Below are 20,168 nucleotides of genomic sequence, written 5' to 3'. Positions count from 1 at the left end.
GGCCCATCAGCTGAAGTGTGTTTGTTCGGCGCCAATTGTTTTAAAGGATTTTGCCTCCATCGACAGAAAAGTGCAGGGGATAACTTTTTGGAATTTGGCCTTGGGCTTCCTCTCTGACGTTTTGCTCGCTCGCGGCTTGAACTCCCTCTCTCACTCATTCCCCGAGGAAACGCTCATACTTAAGAGGGTTGGTTTTATCCTGAGGAATTAAGGTAAGAAATCTTTTGCGCTGCCTGAATGAAGAGGAGGAGGAGGAGGAGGATGACATAATGTGATGCTTTTCAGGGTGCGGGACACTACGACTGCGTGGCATATAGGTGGACCATGTGAGCTGTTGTCATGTGATGGCTTCTCACTGTTCTAAAATTATTCAGTTTGTTAAAACCCATCATATGTCATAATAATTATTCACGGATAAATTCAATAATGTGATTACCAGTGTAAAACCTTGGATTTTAAAAAATTATAATTTTATTTCATCACGTCGTGTTGTTTTGTCTTACAGTGCAAAAATTGTGTGCTTTGGCCATTACATGTCAGTTTGTTATATAATTTTGAAAGAAGGAAATCCACTAATACAGTTTCACATAGCGTGATAGCATGATAATGCCTATGGTAATACACATTACTAATGCTAGTACTTCATTTTCTGTGTAAAGTGAAAAATCCATCATTCTCCATCAACATGCAGGTATCTGTCATTGCAATCATATTTAACAATCGAAATTTTTAATTTTTGAATGCATTTCTTAGCTGTCCTTCTGTCTGGGTCACATCATGTAATATTTTTTTGTCCGATCATGCGGTCAAAGTATTGGTCTAGTGCTGGAAATCAAACTTCTTGAGACAAAAGGAAAAGGTTGTTTCAGAAATTGTTTAGTAAATCTCTCTAAACTGAAATTATAATTTGCTCTCATGAATGTGTCCCACTGACCTACTAGTTGGAGGTCGAACTTTACCCCTTTTACTCTATAGCCAATCATCACACCTCATACTTGTACTACTACTACTACTACTCGTACTACAATGTATCTGGTGTGATTATTGTCTGGTTTTTAAATTGTTGTTGTAACATTGCAATTTCCCCTTGGGGATAAATAAAGTAATTTGTCTGTCTATCTATTTATCCACTGCAAATTTGCTCTCCACCAACATCATATACATTATACACATATATTTGCATATAGCAATCCATCTAGTAAGTAGACAGTCTTATATATCATTCATCCTGTATACATCCTGCACTTACTGTGTTTTGCGCTTCTGGTTGGATGCGAAACTGCATTTGGTTGCATTGTACTTGTACATGTGTAATGGCAATATAGAATTTTATCTAAATGCTCAATATCAAGAGGTAGTTGATGCCTCTTATGGAACAAATATAAGGAAAAAAATAAATTGAAAAAAATAAATTAATGTATGTTCTTACATCTGTCTATTAATTGGAGATTAAAAATAAAAAATCAAGGAAACCGATTTCCTTGAAATGCTAACAAAAAGCCTATTTTCTTAAAAAGTAGTGACTTATATGTTGGAGAATATGATTGAGAATTAAGCCAAAACTGGCTCTCAAAATTAGAAATAATTGCTTCAAAATCAACAATAAATGTCATCCCAGTACGAAACTCCACAAGAAAATTTTTCTTTTCAGCAAGATTGAGACAAAGCAGATGATTGATTTTTTTCCGACAATCATCAATATTAGTATTGCAAACACTGATCAGCTCCTCCCCTCCCTTCATTAATTTCCTCCATTAATAACCATGATTTATGCAAGAAATGATGAAGCTATCCTAACATGTTCTTCTGACTCCTGCCATCTTCTTTCTCTTTTCTCAGTGCCTGAAGACTTAACCGCTGTCATAGGGTCACTCATGATGTACAGCTTCATGGGAGGGGGGCTGTTTTGTGCCATTGTGGGGAACATCCTGTTGGTGGTCTCCACAGCAACCGACTACTGGATGCAGTACCGTCTGTCTGGCAGCTTCGCCCACCAGGGCCTGTGGAGGTATTGCATGTCTGGAAAGTGCTACATGCAGACCGACAGCATCGGTAAGAGGGGAAACAACACAGGGCAAAGATATTTAAAAAAAGCATGAATTTCCAACTGAGTGACAGAATGCAATGTAGTTAAACTATGAATATTAACGGCTTCTTATTGCAGAGGCACACAATGGGTTTGTGCTATTTAAAATGACACTTATTATTTTTGGTTTTACTGTTGAGGATATTAGGTTTAATTCAGTCACACTTAATCACGTGTTCATGCATTTTGTAAGAACTTTGTAAGAACAACTGAGAAACCCACAGCGCCCTCCTATGTTTATACGTACACACACACACACACACAAACACACAAACAGTAATTCATTCAATTACTAGTGTAAATTCAAATGTGAGACTGATTGTGCAGTATCAGGCCGTGAACAAATCAAAATCTGTATGAATTCCAACAATCGACCCCATAATCAAACAAAAAATAAATACATGTTTTGGTCGGATCAGAGATGCTCTTAAGTCTTCCAGGCCTACAAACATGTTTGGATGAATATGTTTGGTCATTTAAATCATCAGTCGATCTATCTAGTTTTTATCTGTAATGTTTAAGGCAAGGACTCTTCATTGGTGTACTTTTACTTTGGTTAAATAAGCCAAAATGTAAGAATTCCAAAAATATATACCTCGGTGTGCTTTGAATAAACACACTTAATGTGACCACGTTCGAAGTCTTTGTAGACACATTCATTCTTAAATCATCAATATTTGCCATTGTTTGCAATTTAAATGTGTCGTGTCAAAGGTCATCTGATCTCACATTTGAGCGACCGGCAGACATTCTCTCAAAGATTTTGAATAAGTGATGAAAGTTTGAATTCAGTTGGAATTGATTCTTTCTATCTTCACAATCTCTGGCCCTCAGCCTACTGGAATGCCACCCGGGCTTTCATGATCCTCTCCGCCATGTCATGCTTCGCCGGCATCATCGCAGGAATTCTCTCGTTCGCCCATTTCTCTGCCTTCGAGAGGTTCAACCGCTCATTCGCTGCCGGCATCATGTTCTTTGTTTCAAGTGAGGATGATATGAAAAAAAAATAATAATCTTCTGTTCGTCGATTAAGCATTACGAGTGTAATTGTTGGGGAAAAGTCCAGGAGAACTAATTCTAAGTGCAAAATGTAAATCTCTTCCTCACCAGCTCTCTTTGTTCTTCTTGCAATGGCCATCTACACCGGTGTGACCGTCAACTTCCTGGGCAAGCGCTTTGGTGACTGGCGCTTCTCCTGGTCCTACATACTTGGCTGGGTTGCGCTGCTCATGACTTTCTTTGCAGGTTGGTTCCTTTTTTTTGCAAACTGTTAAATTTTCTTGAAATTTAGACTCAGGTAAAAGGTCCATGTCAGAAAACCCAAATTACATCCTTGATGTAGCGCCGTTATTAAACACACTCAATGTTAATTTGCGATGAATTTTCTAATTTATTTTCTATGCTTCTGAGAGCCGGAGTCCTCAGGCGAGGACAACATATTGAATTGCATTTAAATATGACCTATTTGTGTCTAGACTTTCTGTGCCTGTCTGTGGTTGCAAAAGAAATTGTTCAAGCTGTGAAGATTCTTCAAGCAGATTCTGATCCCAAATGGCACAAGACACAAAACCCCCACCAATTTTTTTACGTTTTACATATAATGATATTCTCATAATATACTGCTCATGGGTGAACATCTAGGCCAGGGGTGTCAAACTCAAGGCCCGGGGGGCCGGATCAGGTCAACAAATGGGTTTAATCTGGCTTGCAAAGCTAAAAGATACCAGGTTTCAGGGGTGAAATGAACAATAGTTATATTAACAGTAGTTAATATTCCATGATTTTACCAGTCCGACCCATTTGAGAATAGATTTTCTTCCATGTGGCCCCTGAGCTAAAATTAGTTTGACACCCCTGATCTAGGATCTGTGCTTTTATAACCCAGTCAATAGACCTGTTGTAAAGACAAAGAGTTTTTCTCCCTCGAAATGTACAAATATTTCTCTAAAATATTCGTTAGTTGAACCGAACCTAAATAAAGAAAAAACAAAAGCTAATCTCTGTTAAAGTTAATGAGATGAACACCGAAAGCTAAGTCAAGCTACGTGTTAGCCTGGCTTTGTCAGGGGCCTGTCCAGCAACTCGAAAACATTCAAATAATGTTTTTAAAATTCAAGAAGTTGTCATCTTTGTAGCGAATCAACACTGGATGCTGTGTCTTGATTGGACGCGGCACCCGGCTAACACCATATTAGGAAAATATGAAAAACATCATCTGACTAGGGTTTTTACTGTCAGTAAACATATCAAGTGTGACGCCGTCAGATCAGAAAGTTAATTTATTACTCGAAGTCGTTCTTGAAGCTGATCTCCCTTGATACCGTTCCAGTGAAATTTCAAATGCATAACTGTAACTGTTAATTACACGTAATGGTAATTGTAGTGTAATTATCTATGTATCAACATTAATTCAAAGGTGTCCTCATAGAGTTTTACATTATTTTTATTCTTGTCCCGCAGGTATATTCTACATGTGTGCCTACAGAATGCACGAGTGCAGGAGAGTGGCTGGCCCCCGTTAACATAGACAGGAAGTGATGGGCCAAAGTTGCAAAAGGTATAGATTGTAATTCAGGAGTAGAGAGGTTTAAAGAAATAAAGATCTTGAACTGCAGACACAGCCATAGCGTCTTTCTGGTGTTTTGTCTACATTTGTTTGCGGTAACTAGAATAGTGTTGATTCTGATGCGCAGTGGCCAATAAACCCAGATTAAGTCCAAAATCAAATTTCTGCCCCTCCTGAGAACTACTGATCTTATCAGTTTCACAAATAATTAGCACTTTTTTTAAAAGGCTATTTATAATCTGTTTGTGTATCTGACAGTAGATACATTTAGTTTTTCACCTCACTCATGTATGTGATAAAATTCACAATTCCATGATATTCGATGGTGAGAAAAACAGGAAATGATGTTGTTAACTTTCTGTCTGGGTTTCAAACCTGCACTGAAAATCTCTGATGAATCCTCCGCAAAGCAAAAACACACTTTTCCGTCTCCTGTTGCTCTGCCCTCGCTTCCTGTCATTTGAGTGACAGCATAGCACGGGAGCAGAACCAGGCTAAAGACGGTTGGCCGATCAGCTTCAAACTCTTCACCTATGTATTTTTGGTATCTCAAGTCAAGGAAACAGCCGTTTCACAATAGTCCTCCTCTTTCTCCTTCTTGTGTTCTTGGAGTCAATTCCGCAAAAGTCAACCATGCTGCAGGGCTCAGGAGATAGTATGCAGTAGGAGCCCTTGGTTAATGTCCCATCGTCATGACTCTCTTCTATCCTGTTTGTATACATGAAGACAGGTGAGCTACTTTGAAACTGACCCTCTTCTGCCCCGCTGATGTTTTGCTCTCACCAGTCATCTACTACGGTCCTGACTGTAGTTATCTCTGTTATCTGGGTCCGGGCTGTTCCTATCTCTGCAGCCTGAACAATGTTGGTTTCAGTTGCCTCGTCCACCTTTAACACAGATGCAAGGTGTGCACGGGGCTCGAATGCCATATTGGATTATAGTTTCGCAGATCTAATCAAGCTATCTTCAGGTTCGTGAATGCTAAAAAAAAAAAAGAAAATACAAAGTAAATACTAAAGATGTGCGCTACAATGACCTCCAGTCTGAAATAACACAAATACTGTTGGACAATGACCAGGAGTTGAGCTCCGAGATGCTGCAATGCTTCTTGGTGATAAAGGGATGGCTAAGAATCCGAGTGGGTGTTTTTCTGTCGTAGCAGTCCCACTTGAGCATCTCCTTCAGCAGGTCAATACATTCCTTCCACTTTTCTTTCTCCGGACACATCTAATTTAGATTTAAAAAAATGCAGATAAAATGGGATCAGCTGTCAAATTTAAAAATAATTATGTTGGTGGTTTTTACGGCTACCGAGCAACTGGACCACCTACCAGTTTGTCCAACCAACAGGTTTTGTATCATTTTTTGTTAATGACCATGATCCCACTGTACTACTTTGGTGTTTGGAAGAAAGCTTTGCGTTAAACACATGTCGACTTGCCAGATGACCAGATTTCAGCCACAACGGGATTTATAAACATATAGGAGAATGAGAGAATGCTGACAGTTTTATATATATATATATATATATATATATATATATATATATATATATATATATAGACACATGCAGAATGAGATGGATATGTAACTTCATAAATACAATATGAGATGGATATAATATTTATCTGCAGAAAGAGATGGCTTAGTTACTAAGAGTTCTTCTTCCTCTTCTTCATCTTGTGGTTTTTCCTTTCAGGGGTCGCCACAGCAAATCAACCTTCTTCATCTAACCCTATTTTCAGTATCCTACTCTTTCACACCTCCTTTAGTTAGTAAGAGTACATGGACAATTGTGAAATATTTATCCATCCATCCATTTTCTGCCACTTGTCCTGCACCCAGGGTTGCTGAGGATGCTGGAGCAAATCTCAGCTGTCATTGGGTGAGAGGCGGGGCACAACCTGGAATGGTTGCCAGTCAATCGCAGGGCATTTTGAAATATTCATGTTAAGTATATATATATATATATATGTGTGACAGTTTATGTTTGAGCATGTTTTGGTGCATATGTCTGATATATGCAGATGAACTGTGCAGTTTAACGGCACTGTATCCTGTAAATACCCTGGATCTCCATAAAGAGGAGAGCAGTTTTCATTCATTCTGTCCTGAAACTATACATACAAAAGTGACGTACCTCACGCCCGTGGTCTCCAAACATGGTTATTTTAATGGCCACGGTCTTGTTGGTCTCCCGGTCCAAGCATTTGAACACAACTCCATTGCTGCCTTTTCTGAGGAATTTCGGAACTTTATACCTCGAAGGCAGGGGATTGAAGCTTTGAAGAAGTCTGCATTCATGAGTTATTAATGAGTTGCTGTCCTCTGCAGTGAATGAATTAGTTCGGAAGAAGCTTAAATCAGGAGAAACTAACAAACAAGCAAGGAAGGAAAATCTTTAATCGCTCCTCGATCATCTACTGGGCTTCTGTGAGAGCTTAAACACAGCTGCTTGAAAAATATTAAAAGTATTTTTTTTCTTTTGTCTAGATTAGACACACTCTTTTTTTTGGTTGCCAGCTCCCTAAACTCTTAAGTCTTCAGAATTCCATCTCTCTCGGCCCGATAACCAATGCCATATTTGCATTCTCACAGTTTTCCCGGGATGCTCCTCCTGGATCCGACTTTTAAACCGCACACCCATTTCTCTGCATTCTCTCTCAAATCATTCATGAAAGCTGACTATTTCCTCTTAACAGTGGTGAATTCTAAAGTGAAGGAGGAATCCTGCACATTAGTAAGATGAAGATGAAGCACCTCTAATAGTTCATAGTTGTTTTTTTTTTTTTTTTACACACACAGACACCCAGTAAGGCCATAGAAGTCTCTAGCTGATTGGATGAAGAGCCACTGGGAAAAGCTAATCCCGAGGGATGTACCTGTAGTGTTCTATTTTCTTCAAGTTGCATTTGACTCTTCTAATCCTCTTCATTCCCTATGGGTTTTTCGCCCGTTCTCTGACAAACTTGAGTTATCAGATTAGATAATTTTCTAAAGCAGACCGCCGTGGGGAGGTAGGGGTTCTGTGTTGCATCATCCGACACAAAAGAGAAAGAAGAAGTTGTGTTTTGACACGGGGGGAAACACGCTGTCTGTGATGCTCTGCATTGTCGTCAGTTATCTCTATGTGCCTGTCTCTCCAACCCAACTGGGGGATTTCCTTTGCTCAAAAACAGGGGAATCACAGACACATTTTAGCCAGTGCCATGCATTCTCTTGGTACACATTGACTGGGTTAGCATGGATGTATAAATGTTGTACTTTTTTTTAATGTATGGCTTATAGACTCTATGAGGTATGTGTGAGAAAATTTATTTTCAAAGTGAAATTGTTGAGAAATTGACACCAAGACAGCGGCATGTTTGCACTGAGAGTGTGTTTCCCCTATTTATCTGTGAGACAATGTCCCCTGAGGTTTTAGAATGCGCTTTAATCGTCCAACAATGGGGGACTTCTCACAGCAGAAAGTGGACAGTGCGGTAGAGTTAGTTGAGTTATAAATATCATAAGTTTAAAACTGTAGTGAAATCTAGAAAATGGAAAAAATGAAAAATACAAATGGATATAAATATACATATATATATGGATTATATATAACTGGAAAAAAAACAAGCAGATGAGTACGTGTATGGATAAGTAAGTGCTTAAATGAATGAATTAATGAATGAAATGAAGTCTATTCGGAGCAGAGCTGGATGTTAAACAGCTGAACAGCAACTGGAAGGACCTGCCAAATCTCTTCACACACTTGGGATGAAGGACTCTTTTGCTCAAGGAGCAGCTCTGATGTTCTGCATGGGTTGGGAGTCAGTCACAGCTCACAGCTTTGTTATCATCCACCCCAAAGAAGTGTCGAAGAAGGTCCTCAGGATAGCCCTCTGCGCTCCAAAGAGCCTGAATCTCCTCAACAGGTGCAATCTGCTCTGGCCTTTCCTATAGAGGTTTTACTGTGGTTTAAATCCATCAAGGAGTTACTGAGGCACACTTGTGTTTTGGCCTTTATCTAAACATATGTATATGTGTTTACAGTGTATGGTAGTCCTTCTTTTACTTTGTTTATCCACAAAGTAGCAACTTTTTTTTTAATTATATATATTTTAAAGCAATATGACCCCTTTTTTAACTTTTCCCATAACCTTATAAACACTTCCTGTCTAATTTAGACAAATGCAATGCCATAGAGTAACACTATGAGGATTGGTCGCACGTCGATGTGAAATGGACAAGAAAAGATGCTGAGTGCATTCTGTACGCAGGAGATGTAGCGAATGATGCTACAGTGACGGTCCTCAAGAGCTCAGGATACAGAACACCATGCCCTGCTTGGTCATTTCCTTAGAAAATGTTTTTACCATAAAAATAATTGAAATAACAAATGTATAGAAATACATTTATACTACAACAATCCGTGGTGTAGTGACAAATCAGCAATATAAAATGAGATATGTAAGAATTAAAAACCTGTCATTCAGTGAGACCTGTAAAGGAGAATCTCAATATGGCAAAGGACTACAGTATATATATGTATATACACACTCCATGCACTCATGTGACAAAATTCAATATTCATATATTCATTTGTCGTAAACATTTTTCAACAAGTAGTTAGAGTTAAATCTCAGGCCAAAAAAAAAATGAAAGATTAAATAAGAAGAGCCACTGATTGTGGTTGTGATTGTGACAGCCATGTGAGCTATTCGTACACAAAATCCACTTAATTTTTCTCCATCTGTTACTTGATTTCTCCAACACGATGAAGGTTTTTATTGATGTGTAAATACACTGCTAACCTTACTTTTTGTTTTTGTTAACACAGATGAATGAGGATGGAGAGTTTATGCCACTTCAGTTCAAACAATTTCATAAAACGTGTCCGTGAAGGCTCTCGGTCCTCCGCGTCAGGTCTGGGGGAGTCAAATCTCATCGTGGCGACTGGACTGTTTTATTTCTCGTGTTTCTCACAGACCTTTATTTGGGAGGGGGGGTCTCAAAGTGCTGGGGCTTGTTGGGGGGGGCACTGGTCAAGGTTGATAAAACTCATGTTTAGAGTATTTTACTAGTTTGTGGAAACAAGTGGATCAAAACAAGTGTTTCGTGGGTCTGGAGAGGCCATTCGACCGTGTCCAACGGCCTGTGCGGGGGGGGGGGGGGGGGGGGGGGGGGGGCTCCGAGCATATAGGCTACCGAACCCCGTTATATGGGCTGTTGAACCCGTTCCCGATGAGAGAGGCTGCCCTTTGTCACCAATTGTATTCAGCACCTCCAAATCCGAGACCATGGTGCTCAACCGGAAACGGGAGGAAAGCCCACTCCAGGTCGGGGAGGAGGTGTAACCGAAAGATAGCGGATAAAAGCGGCCGTAATGAGTTTCCTCATAGGGTGAGAGGTTTGGTCATCTGGGAGGAGCTCGGAATAGAGCTGCTACTCCTCCGCACAGAGGGGAGCCAGATGAGATGGCTTGCGCATCTGGTCAGGATGCCTCCTGGACGCCTCCTGGGGAGGTATTCTGGGCATGTCCATCTGGGAGAAGACCACGGGGAAGACCCAGGACGTGCTAGAGGAGACTTTGTCTCCAGGCTGGCTTTGGGGTCCCCCCAGAGGAGCTGGACCATGTGGCGGAGGAGAGGGAGGTCTGCTGCCCCCGCGACCTGACTCCAGATTAGCAGGGGATAATGGATGGAGTAAACCAGTAAAAATCCCAGATATGAGAACATTGTGGGTAGGGATGTTACCGAAGCTTATTCCCATTGTCTGTCACAAACCCGGGTCCACATTGCTCCTCCTCTTTTTCCTCTTCCTCCTCCTCCTCACCCTCTTCCCACTGAACACTGGTGTTATTTTGGCGAGGATTTACAGAAGTGTTGTAACATTCCGTCACCATTCGCACCAAATTTTTTTGCTGAGGTTGAGCATTTTCTCTTCCTCTCTCTGATAACCTCTTAGATAAAGACCCTTTTTAAAATACAAACCTGTCAATCTGCTTATTACTGCAATATAACCGAGCCACCATTACAGTTCTTGAGTCATAGCTTCTATTTTTAAAAGCCGGGTTATAATTGTGCAATTGATTCTTGCAAAACCTTACAGTGGCACTTCTCCAGAAGAGTGAGAGCAAATGAATACATATGGTTCATGATGTGCACAACACTCGATGTCAAAAGTTCTGTTCCTGCAACCCGTGTAAAGAAAACTGTGCTAAATGATGCACTGCTGCACGGTTAGTTCGAGAAGAAATCCCCTCTATCTTCTCTTCTGTGAAGTCTTCGGGCATGTGACACAGAGGGCGCTCCAGAATTTTAACAGACCTTTTCTGCAACTTTTATTGTCGTTTTTCAATAACTGATTTTCCTCAAAGCCCAGAACCACCAGACGGCTCTTAATCACCACAATCATTTTTTTTCCCCCCAAAAGTTCAATAAGCTTAGGAAACCCTCTGTTATTCTGAGCTCTCTGGTGAGGCGGTGCATGTTCTCCTCCCACAGCTGACCCTGATCCTTGGTTGCTCAGCAACCAAGGATGCAGGTGAAACAACTCTGCTGCCAGGTGTTCATGTCGGCTGCTGTCATTGTTGTGGAATGTTTGGCAAACGCTTTTATCCAAAGCGACTTACAAAAAGTGCATTTCAGTCACCGAAGAGCCGAAGCACCAGTAGTCCGAAATAAGAAGTGACCACTCTACCAAATAGCCATCTCAGAACCATATACATACATAGATTCATTTCTTCGTTTTTTTTTTTTCCCGGGGGGGGTTGGGGGCTAAGTGCGATTAGTGGGGTAGTGCTCGGTGAAGAGGTATGTTTTTTCAGCTCATAGCGAAAGATGGGAAGCGACCCCGCTGTTCTGACCCCTTTTGGGAGTTCCTTCCACCATTGAGGAGCCAAGACTGAGAAGAACCGAGACCGGTTCGATCGGCAGCCAGGGGCTCTGAGTGATGGGGTGGACAGTTGCCGAGAGGTGGCAGATCGGAAGGGACGGCTAGGGACATGTGGCTTGACCATATCCTGGAGATAAGACGGGGCTGTCACATTCACTGCTTGGTAAGCGAGCACCAGGGTCTTGAACTTGATGCGGGCAGCTACTGGGAACCAGTGTTGGGACGTATGAAGGGAAGTTGTGTGGGAGAATTTAGGGCGGTTGAACACCAGGCGGGCTGCTGCTTTCTGAATGAGCTCCAGAGGCCTGATGGTCGCCGCTTGGGCAATGGCAAGGAGGGAGTTGCAGAAGTCCAGACCACAGATGACCAGAGCCTGGATGAGTATCTGCGCTGCATCCACCGTGAGGAATCTGCAAATCTTCCTGATGTTGTAGTGTAGAGAGTGGCATTAATGTGATCCCGAATTACTCTCTTTCCTCAATTCAGGATCACCACAAATCATTTTTTTTAGATGGTAACTCCTCTTGATTAATAATATAAAGCTATAATGTCAGCAGAAGGTTGTTTCAGAATTTGTAAACATTAAATCAGTGTTGAATATGGATGATATGTCTTCATTCATTTGGAACCTGAACACATTGGCAAGGACAGTAGATTCTGAGAATTCAGCGACGGATTATTTTTCATATGTGCAGCTGGGATCCCATTTAACCTTGTTTCTTGTCTGGGAATATGGTTTGATTAATAAATGATCTATTAGACAGCTATTATAAAGTGATATCATTAATTTATTCATGAACAAATGGAATGATTATTGCTTTTTTTTTCACAAAAGAGACATAGCATTACACTTTATTTGATATAAAGCTCAGGTCTGATTTATTAAACATTTTCTTTGAGTTTAATCCACAGCATTTGAAGCCCCCATGTGTGTTTTGATGCGGCCAGAAGCGACTGAGGCGCTGAGGAAATGGCCAACAGCATGACGGTGACTCATGTCACCGTCATGTGTTGCCTCTTACTTGCTGAGGTTTGTCTTTCCATACAAAACGATTTCCATTTGCACGACTGCCGGTTTCCTTTTTTTGAATTTTCTGACTTTTCAGTGAGAAATAAACGGTGAAAAATGACATTACGAAGATAAATGAATTTGGAGTTTTAAGACGTCAAGTTCAGCAATCCAACTTCCCCCTCTGCTTTCCTCTGCTCTCACCTCCCAGCCATCTGGAGCAGAGTTTGGCTGCAGTCATGCATGTGAGCACAGCCTTCCTCGTGTATCCCTTGATTTTCGGTGAGTAAAATAACTTTTCTGTTTGTACAGCGACTATCCAGAAACATATTGTTTATTGACACAACTTCATCGTTAACATGATCATAACTGTGTTATTGTAAGAATGTAAAAATTTTAATTTTCCGAGTGAATGTTTTCTGCAATAATATAGCAACAATGCCTTTGCAGCAAAATCCAAAATAAGAGTTGTGTTTCTTTACTCAACGGTTTGGAGATTATTTTTTTGCAGTTAAATCTGCATACTGAAATCCACCTGGTATATAAAAATCATCTTGTTTTTTTTTTTTCGCTTGAATTGCAATGACAGCATTTGACACCTGTGCCATTTTTGATGGTCATTAAATTATATTTAAAAAATAAAATTTAAATTTAAAAGATCAAAAAAAATTAAAATAAAGCATCAACAATTCCGTTTCTTTCATTTATTTCAGCTTTGATTATTGCTACAATTACTTCACATTTTTTTCACAAGTAAAATACATGTGATAAAGGCTTCTTTCTGTTTGTGTTAGCAGTAATTCAGTCTTGTGTGTTTAATCATTTTATTTTAATGTAAGCAATGATTTTTTTTCATTTAAACCTGTCAGTTGTTTATCCAAACATCGTGTTCTCCATCCCAACAGCAAACTTGTTCAGGGAGAGCCTCTCTTCGCCTCTTCGGCCGTCAGTCCCCAGACGCATTCTTGCTCTGGCGGGCTCATGCGTGGTCATTCCCTGCTCCTTCACCCCTGCAACTCCCCAATCGCTCAAGGGATGGAACAAGTGGGTGGACGTGCGGGTGAAGTTTCGAGGAGACAGGCACTTGTTCTCCTGGCGCCATGTTGCTTTTAACAGCGAGGACATGGACCAAGTGAACAGAGACTTCCAAGGCCGAATGTCTCTCATTGGTGGAATCGAGAGTGGAGACTGTTCTCTGAAGATGGAGATGATAACTCTGGATGACCAGCGAGTTTTCGACATTGCTCTGAAGACTGAAGGTCAATCTGCGTGGGGGCCGTCGAGGTCTGTCATTCTGGATGTTGTTGGTGAGTCGCAAAGAATGGAGGTTTACTGATAATTATGCCATGGTGATACTTGTAAAGAGAAGCCCTATCTTCTCTTTGAATAAACATTAAAATTCTAGCCATGTATCACCATGTTATAACAGAGGATGTGTTTTTCAAAATGAACTTCCAACTCCTTCATACATGGGTATGACAAAATGAAGAGCGTTATTTTTTCTTTATGGCTCATCACTCAGTTGAGACTTTGACTTTGAGTCCAAATTCACGGCCCGCAACATCTGTAGAACAATATTTACACATGTTACGTCCACATCAGCTTCACATTGATGAAAAAATGTTTTTTGAATTCATCCACTGTCGGGTGAACCCTTCCCTCATTGTCACTGGCAAATTTTCCGGCGTTCGTATCATTCGTATCATTCGTATCATTCATTCAACAGCCACTTCAACTTCTGAGCCATTAATCCACCGCAGGTCAATCTTTTAATCCTTTTACATTTCTGTCTTTTTTTTCCAACATTTTCATGTGTATTCCTGGTGATTGCTATAACAACGCTTTGAGATTTTGAAGGAATTACCGATGCACCAGAACACGTATGCAGTCCACATCATTACATGAGAGGAATAATTCACCTAGTCAAAACAGGGTTGCATGTTTCTATCAAGAAACGGCAGTCACCTATTTTCTGAGAAAGTATGCACAAGTCTCATGTTAAACAGCTATGTTGGACCTTTCTGCTAAAACCCATTCTTTCGAGGCCAATTCACAACCAGAAAAGCAGTTAATCTTTTTATTCTGAATGCACCACAGTGCATGTAGAATTATAAAGAATAAGAATAAGAATAAGAACAACTTTTTTTATCCCGAAGGAAATTGTTGTGCCAGAGTTTCACGTAAAACATAACAATAATAAATAATAGTAGGAAATTGTGTGAACAGTAAAAAAAAAAGGGGGGGGGGGAATACAAATAAAACTATCAAGTGTCAAAGTCAAGGCTATAAAGTGTTTCAAGATCTTAAGTGCAAAGATTTGAAGATTCCCTGCAGCTGAAGGAAGAACAGGGGACTTTCTGTTCGGAGTTTGCATCTTCTCCCTGTGTCTCTGTGGGTTCCTTCCAGGTTCTCCGGCTTCCTCCCACAGCCCAAATACATGCAATAGGTTCACTGAAGACCAATTGCACAGATGTGTGAATGAGTGAGAAAATGGTGGATTATCTCTTAATGATGTGAGATTAAGAGAGTGAATGGTTGTATCTGAATGAGGAAGCGAATGGTCTGTATTTATGGCCCTGTGATTGTCTAGCAATCTGTCCAGGGGGAATCCCATCTCTTTCCCAATAACAGCTGGGATAAGCTCCGGCCTCTGCAACTCTGAGCGCGAGGAAGTGGCTTAGATATTGAATTAATGGAAAACAGTCACCATACTCTGTATTAGTTTGCTGGGAGAAGCAGCTACACTATTGCTGAATGACATTTACCTGGCCCTACATCAGCAGGAGGTTGAGCAGATAAAGATCAGATTCCCTTATTTGACTGAAACATTCCCTTCAGCCTGTGTGTCTGACTGTCTTCCCGCTATAAACATGTCCCAATGATTAAAAACATAGATCTTCCTCACTCACAGAAACCCCTGAGGCTCCCGTAATCAGCGGAGTGTCATCGGCCACAGAGGGGCAGCTCGTCACCCTGAACTGCAGTGTCAGCTACAGCTGCCCCTCCCAACCCCCTGTCCTGCAGTGGATGTGGGACAGGAGCATTCGGCCGAGTAGTCCGCAGCAAGAACACACTTTTCGTCCCGAAGCCCACAGACTGGTGTTACAGGCCTCTCTGACCTTCACGGTGCTGCAGCAGGTGAAAGCAACCCTGAGATGTGCGGCCACTTTTCCTGGGGATGAGACAGTGGTGGCCTTGAAGGATCTGCATGTCACATGTAGGTCTTATCACGTTTCTTATTTATCTTTGTAACCTGGATACTAAACATATCTAGTGTCCAACAGTTCACTGATTAAAACACTCATACAGCTCATTGCCTTACATCTTATGTCTGTTGGCTTTTTCTTGAATGGCAATGTAATGTAACTGATCCCCTGGTGCTGGTGGACGGCAGCCTACTGCTCATGGTTCAACCACGATGGGTTCATTGCAGAGAATGAATTTAAACCAACGGGGATTAATGAAGGATAAAGTATAATTATTAATTATTATGACTGGTGATTGCGCGTTGTGTTCTTCTTCATTGATTGGTTGAATTTGAGAGCAGTTGTGACACTGGCTGGAGACTGTCCTTTTTTTTGTCTTTGTCTTCATTCTTACCTTTTCCTGTTGATTTTTCAAACTTCAGTTCCACCCAGAGATGTGAAGGTTCACGTGCTGACCCGGACAATGCAGGAGGGTGGCACCGCTCTGTTGGTCTGCTCCTGCAAAGCTGACCCACCGGTGATGGGGTACCGCTGGTCCTACAGCCAACATGGCCAAATTGTGCACATCTACCAGCGCACGTATAGTGTGCAGCTGCACAACATCACCCGAGACATGAGTGTCACCTGCTCAGCTCAGAACCAGATTGGGCGAGGGGAATCTCAGCCGATGCTCCTCAACATTGAATGTAAAACGTGCTTAACATTGTTTTGATCCTTCAACTGCTCCTGTTTGGTTCTCACTTTTGTTGACTTTTAGAGAAGAAAACTTTTTTTTTTTTTTTTAATGTCCCAATAATGTTCGTCCAATGTAGAAAATACATTTACACCTTTATAAATCCTCACCTTTTATTTGAACTATGCGTTCTCAGACTGTCATCTGTTGTGATAAGATAAGATAAGATAAGATAAGATAAGATAAGATAAGATAAGATAAGATAAGATAAGATAAGATAAGATAAGATGAGATGAGATGAGATGAGATGAGATGAGATAATCCTTCAGTAGAATTGACACAACAACCAAAGGAGAATGTAAATAATATGAACAAATATTGATGAATATATAGATGCAAAGGTTGAACATTGAAAATGTACTGAAATTACATTTTATACAGAAATATACACAAATATACAGAAATTAGACATGTGAGAACATATTGTAACATTTTAGTCAGGGAAATATGCGGATGATGGTTAATGTCTTTAATGAGCAATAGCTGATGTTGGCCACAGCTGCGCCTTAGAACCTCCAATACAACGAACTATTCCCCCTCAATTCCAGGTAAAAAAATAAAAGAAACAGAATTCATTGCATCCCAAACCCTATCCACATAATTCCTGGCAACCCCAAAATCACACAGAAAACAAGCATCGACATAAAGCTCAACATTTGGGACCTACTACAATATATTACAGCCATGTTATCAACATTCATAAACGCACTGTAAGGCTGCTAGGCATTTCCTGAAAACCAAATTACCTATGAAGTGCTGCCAAGTATAAGTATGTACTTAGTATGGAACTCAACTTAAGAAAAAAAAAATAACAAAAAAAAAATATATATATTAAACTGTTATGAAAGTGTTAAACAACAGAAGTTTTTCTTCCTCTCCTGCAGATAAACCCACTATCCTCCAGCCTGCCTCCACGTGCGTTTTAAAAGACATGGAGGTTTTCTGCCGTTGTTTAGTCAGCTCCAACCCCAGCCCCTCCGTCAGCTGGCACATCAATGGGACCGCCCTCCCAGATGGCTATAACACATCTGTAGAGTCAGAGGCCGGCACCCTGATCATCTCTCTGAGGGGCCACATGAACCGACCTGAGACGGTCACCTGTTTCGCTTCAAACTCACTGGGGAACGACTCAGTTACTCTGTTCCTGGAGGGAGAAGGTGATGTTCAATGCATAAACTGTTTGTAGAGTTTTAATTAAGGAAAGGCCCTTTTGAATAGATCATTTTTCTTTTTAATTAAACCCAATCAATTTGTCCAATTACAGAGTCAGAACTTCTGTGGTGGTTGGTGGCTCTGGGTCTGATCATCTGTGTGCTTTTGCTCCTTTTCACGATGATTTTCTGCTGCTGGCGAAAAAGATCCCAAAAGTATGTAAAACAAATGAATTATCCAGACTGAAATCATTGCATGCATGTTTGCTATGGTTCTCATAAGCAGATAGTGGAGTTCAATTTTAATCAACTGTAAATCCACACAGAATAGGTTCAGGACAACGATTCTGGGACTGTGGGTCCAGTAAGTCATGCTGCCCATTAATATGTGCTACTTTACAGTTCCATGGAACAAGCTCTTTGGATTTCATGCAGCTTGAGCATTACAGGTTCCTTAGTGTTGGAAATATCTTTGTTTGGTATATGTTGTAATAACATGCAACAACACAACCACAATAGTAGCTATTTCCAACAAATTAGCCCAACTTGGGAACACAAAAAGACTGCACACTGTTCAAATCAACTAGTTTTAGCTGCCCATTAATTTCTCCCTCCAGGAAATATTAAATATCATTAATATTTCTAAAGATGCCTTACTGAACTTCAGACATTAGAGGACTTTTTAAATGACTTTGAAAACAATCAATGAATTTGATGATAATGACCATTTGATGACCTATAATGGTGATTATTTGCTTTTTATTGTGTGGCTTCATTACCCAGCGTCTCACGTTGGGTTTGATGTGACTCTGCTTCATACTTTGCTTTTGTCCTCTCCTGACAGACTTGTCCTGACCAGACGTCCAGCTGTTTACCCCGAGAGAATGGGAATCTACCAGGAACGGATGCCGCTTTACATCAACTGCACAGAAGTGACCCACGTTTATGCCAACGGCAGCTACCAGCTGGTTTACCAGAACTGCACTCCGTTTTTTGTTCGACATAAACAGGTGTTTAATCACAAAGAGGAAGGATGTTTTTCGGTGCATAAAACTATCTCCGGGTCTCTCATTCTTATGTCTCCTTCAGATTCGTCCGGTAGGCAGACGAGGTGGTGAAAGACGATTGCGGGGGAGAAGAAGAGGAGGTGAGGGTGGAGGTTTAAACAGACAAGTCCAACGCATCAGGGAGGTGCAAGAAACGACCGCAACTGAGACTGAGATAGGAATTTACCTAGAGGTCTTTTGAGTTCACCCCTTGGAATTCATATGATCACCTCTAACGCTCAATTTAACAATGAATGAACAGTTTTACATTCATATTAGTGTGTTTTAAACCATCTGTCAGAAAGTTCTTGTCAAAATCTTCTTGTCATGGCAATTCGACTTGAATTTCTTCCCTTTATGACATTTCACCCCTCATCCGGGAGGCATCTTCAGTTCTGAACTGAAGATTTTGACAAGAATTCACCATGACCTGGATGACTGAGAACCTCCACAGACGTCTTTTGGAAAAATATTTCTGTTGTTTCTCTCACAGTTCCCAGGTTATTCTTTTTCTTCAGCTTGGATGCTACAATTTTTGAGGGTCTCTCCCGTCAGACAAGTCCAGTCTGACCGAATGTGTGCGAATATTAGAAAAATATCCATGAGTCTTGTGTGTATGTGCATTCACTTTGACTGTAAATTGCGATAATGACACGTAGAAAGATGTTGCTGTAAATTAGTCCTTGTCTCTTGAAAGGAATTGGTCGTGAGGAAGTTTATTCAACCTGATGCCATGCCATTTTTGCAAACTTGCTCAAAGAAAATTAATGTATCTATATAAAAAAAACAATGACCATATTCCACCCATCCTCCTGTAACAACTTTGAATTAATGTGGAAGAAAAATACCAGGATTACGAGCAATATGTACATATGATACTGTAAACGTCTGTTTAATGAGCAATAGCTGTTGTTGGCCACAGCTGCGCCTTAGAGCCTGCAATACAACAAACTATTCCCCCTCAATATCAGGTAAAAAAAGAAAACAAACAGAATTCCTTGCATCCCAAACTACACCCACATAATTCCCAGCAACCCCAAAATCACAAAGGAAACAAGTATCAACATAAACCCTAACATCCCTGACTCGCTAAAATACTGTTGAAAAAATAATAAGTACATTAGTTAAACGAGTCAATGAAAGCTATAAAAAGCAGATGAAACTTTATATCAAAGATTATTGTACATTTGCTGATTTGGATTTATTGTAGATAAATAATATCCCACTGTATATAGCTTAATTTTGAATAAAGATTTTCTTTCTTTGCTTGTTGGCGCTTGGGTTTTTTTGTCCTCTGTCTCTCTCCCTCAGTGTGTGTGTGTGTTAATTTTACCATTATTAAATCATCTGGCATTTGACATCTGCACTGTGGACCAAGAAGGAAAGTATTTATCTCAACATTTATCAAAAAGTACTCAAAACGTTTTCTTTTGAAGCGTTTTTTAGTCAGGGAAACACCCAGGTGACGGTAAACATGTTTAATGACTAATAGCTA

At 40.5% G+C, this 20,168-nt stretch overlaps 2 protein-coding genes across 2 annotated transcripts; both read left to right on the top strand.

Moving 5' to 3' along the window:
• The first annotated feature begins 54 nt into the window (after positions 1-54).
• lim2.5 (lens intrinsic membrane protein 2.5) lies at positions 55-4,695 on the top strand. Its single transcript, XM_086153648.1, has 5 exons — positions 55-212; positions 1,840-2,052; positions 2,921-3,070; positions 3,197-3,331; positions 4,547-4,695. Exons 2-5 carry the CDS (start codon positions 1,875-1,877, stop codon positions 4,606-4,608), a joined length of 525 nt encoding a protein of 174 aa, XP_086009774.1. The 5' UTR covers positions 55-212; positions 1,840-1,874; the 3' UTR covers positions 4,609-4,695.
• Positions 4,696-12,776: 8,081 nt separating this feature from the next.
• LOC147230321 (sialic acid-binding Ig-like lectin 14) lies at positions 12,777-19,916 on the top strand. The gene is made up of 8 exons (XM_086154423.1): positions 12,777-12,819; positions 13,443-13,844; positions 15,449-15,754; positions 16,166-16,429; positions 17,361-17,633; positions 17,741-17,843; positions 18,472-18,637; positions 18,717-19,916. Exons 1-8 carry the CDS (start codon positions 12,777-12,779, stop codon positions 18,873-18,875), a joined length of 1,716 nt encoding a protein of 571 aa, XP_086010549.1. The 3' UTR covers positions 18,876-19,916.
• The last annotated feature ends 252 nt before the right edge of the window (positions 19,917-20,168 follow it).

This window comes from Fistularia commersonii, chromosome 10 (genome assembly GCF_037954325.1).
Source record: "Fistularia commersonii isolate RoL2024-O1a breed Wild chromosome 10, RoL_Fcom_v1.0, whole genome shotgun sequence".
NCBI lineage: Eukaryota > Metazoa > Chordata > Actinopteri > Syngnathiformes > Fistulariidae > Fistularia > Fistularia commersonii.
Note: the sequence above shows the minus strand (reverse complement) of the source record. Positions and strands in the feature narration are given on the sequence as shown.

Coding starts and splice junctions, on each gene's coding strand:
- lim2.5 (XM_086153648.1), top strand. CDS start 1,875: ATGATGTACAGCTTCATGGGAGGGGGGCTGTTTTGTGCCATTGTGGGG. Junction 3,071..3,196: donor CATCATGTTCTTTGTTTCAA/GTGAGGATGATA, acceptor CTTCCTCACCAG/CTCTCTTTGTTCTTCTTGCA. Junction 3,332..4,546: donor GCTCATGACTTTCTTTGCAG/GTTGGTTCCTTT, acceptor CTTGTCCCGCAG/GTATATTCTACATGTGTGCC.
- LOC147230321 (XM_086154423.1), top strand. CDS start 12,777: ATGCATGTGAGCACAGCCTTCCTCGTGTATCCCTTGATTTTCG. Junction 12,820..13,442: donor CGTGTATCCCTTGATTTTCG/GTGAGTAAAATA, acceptor CCATCCCAACAG/CAAACTTGTTCAGGGAGAGC. Junction 15,755..16,165: donor GAAGGATCTGCATGTCACAT/GTAGGTCTTATC, acceptor TTCAAACTTCAG/TTCCACCCAGAGATGTGAAG.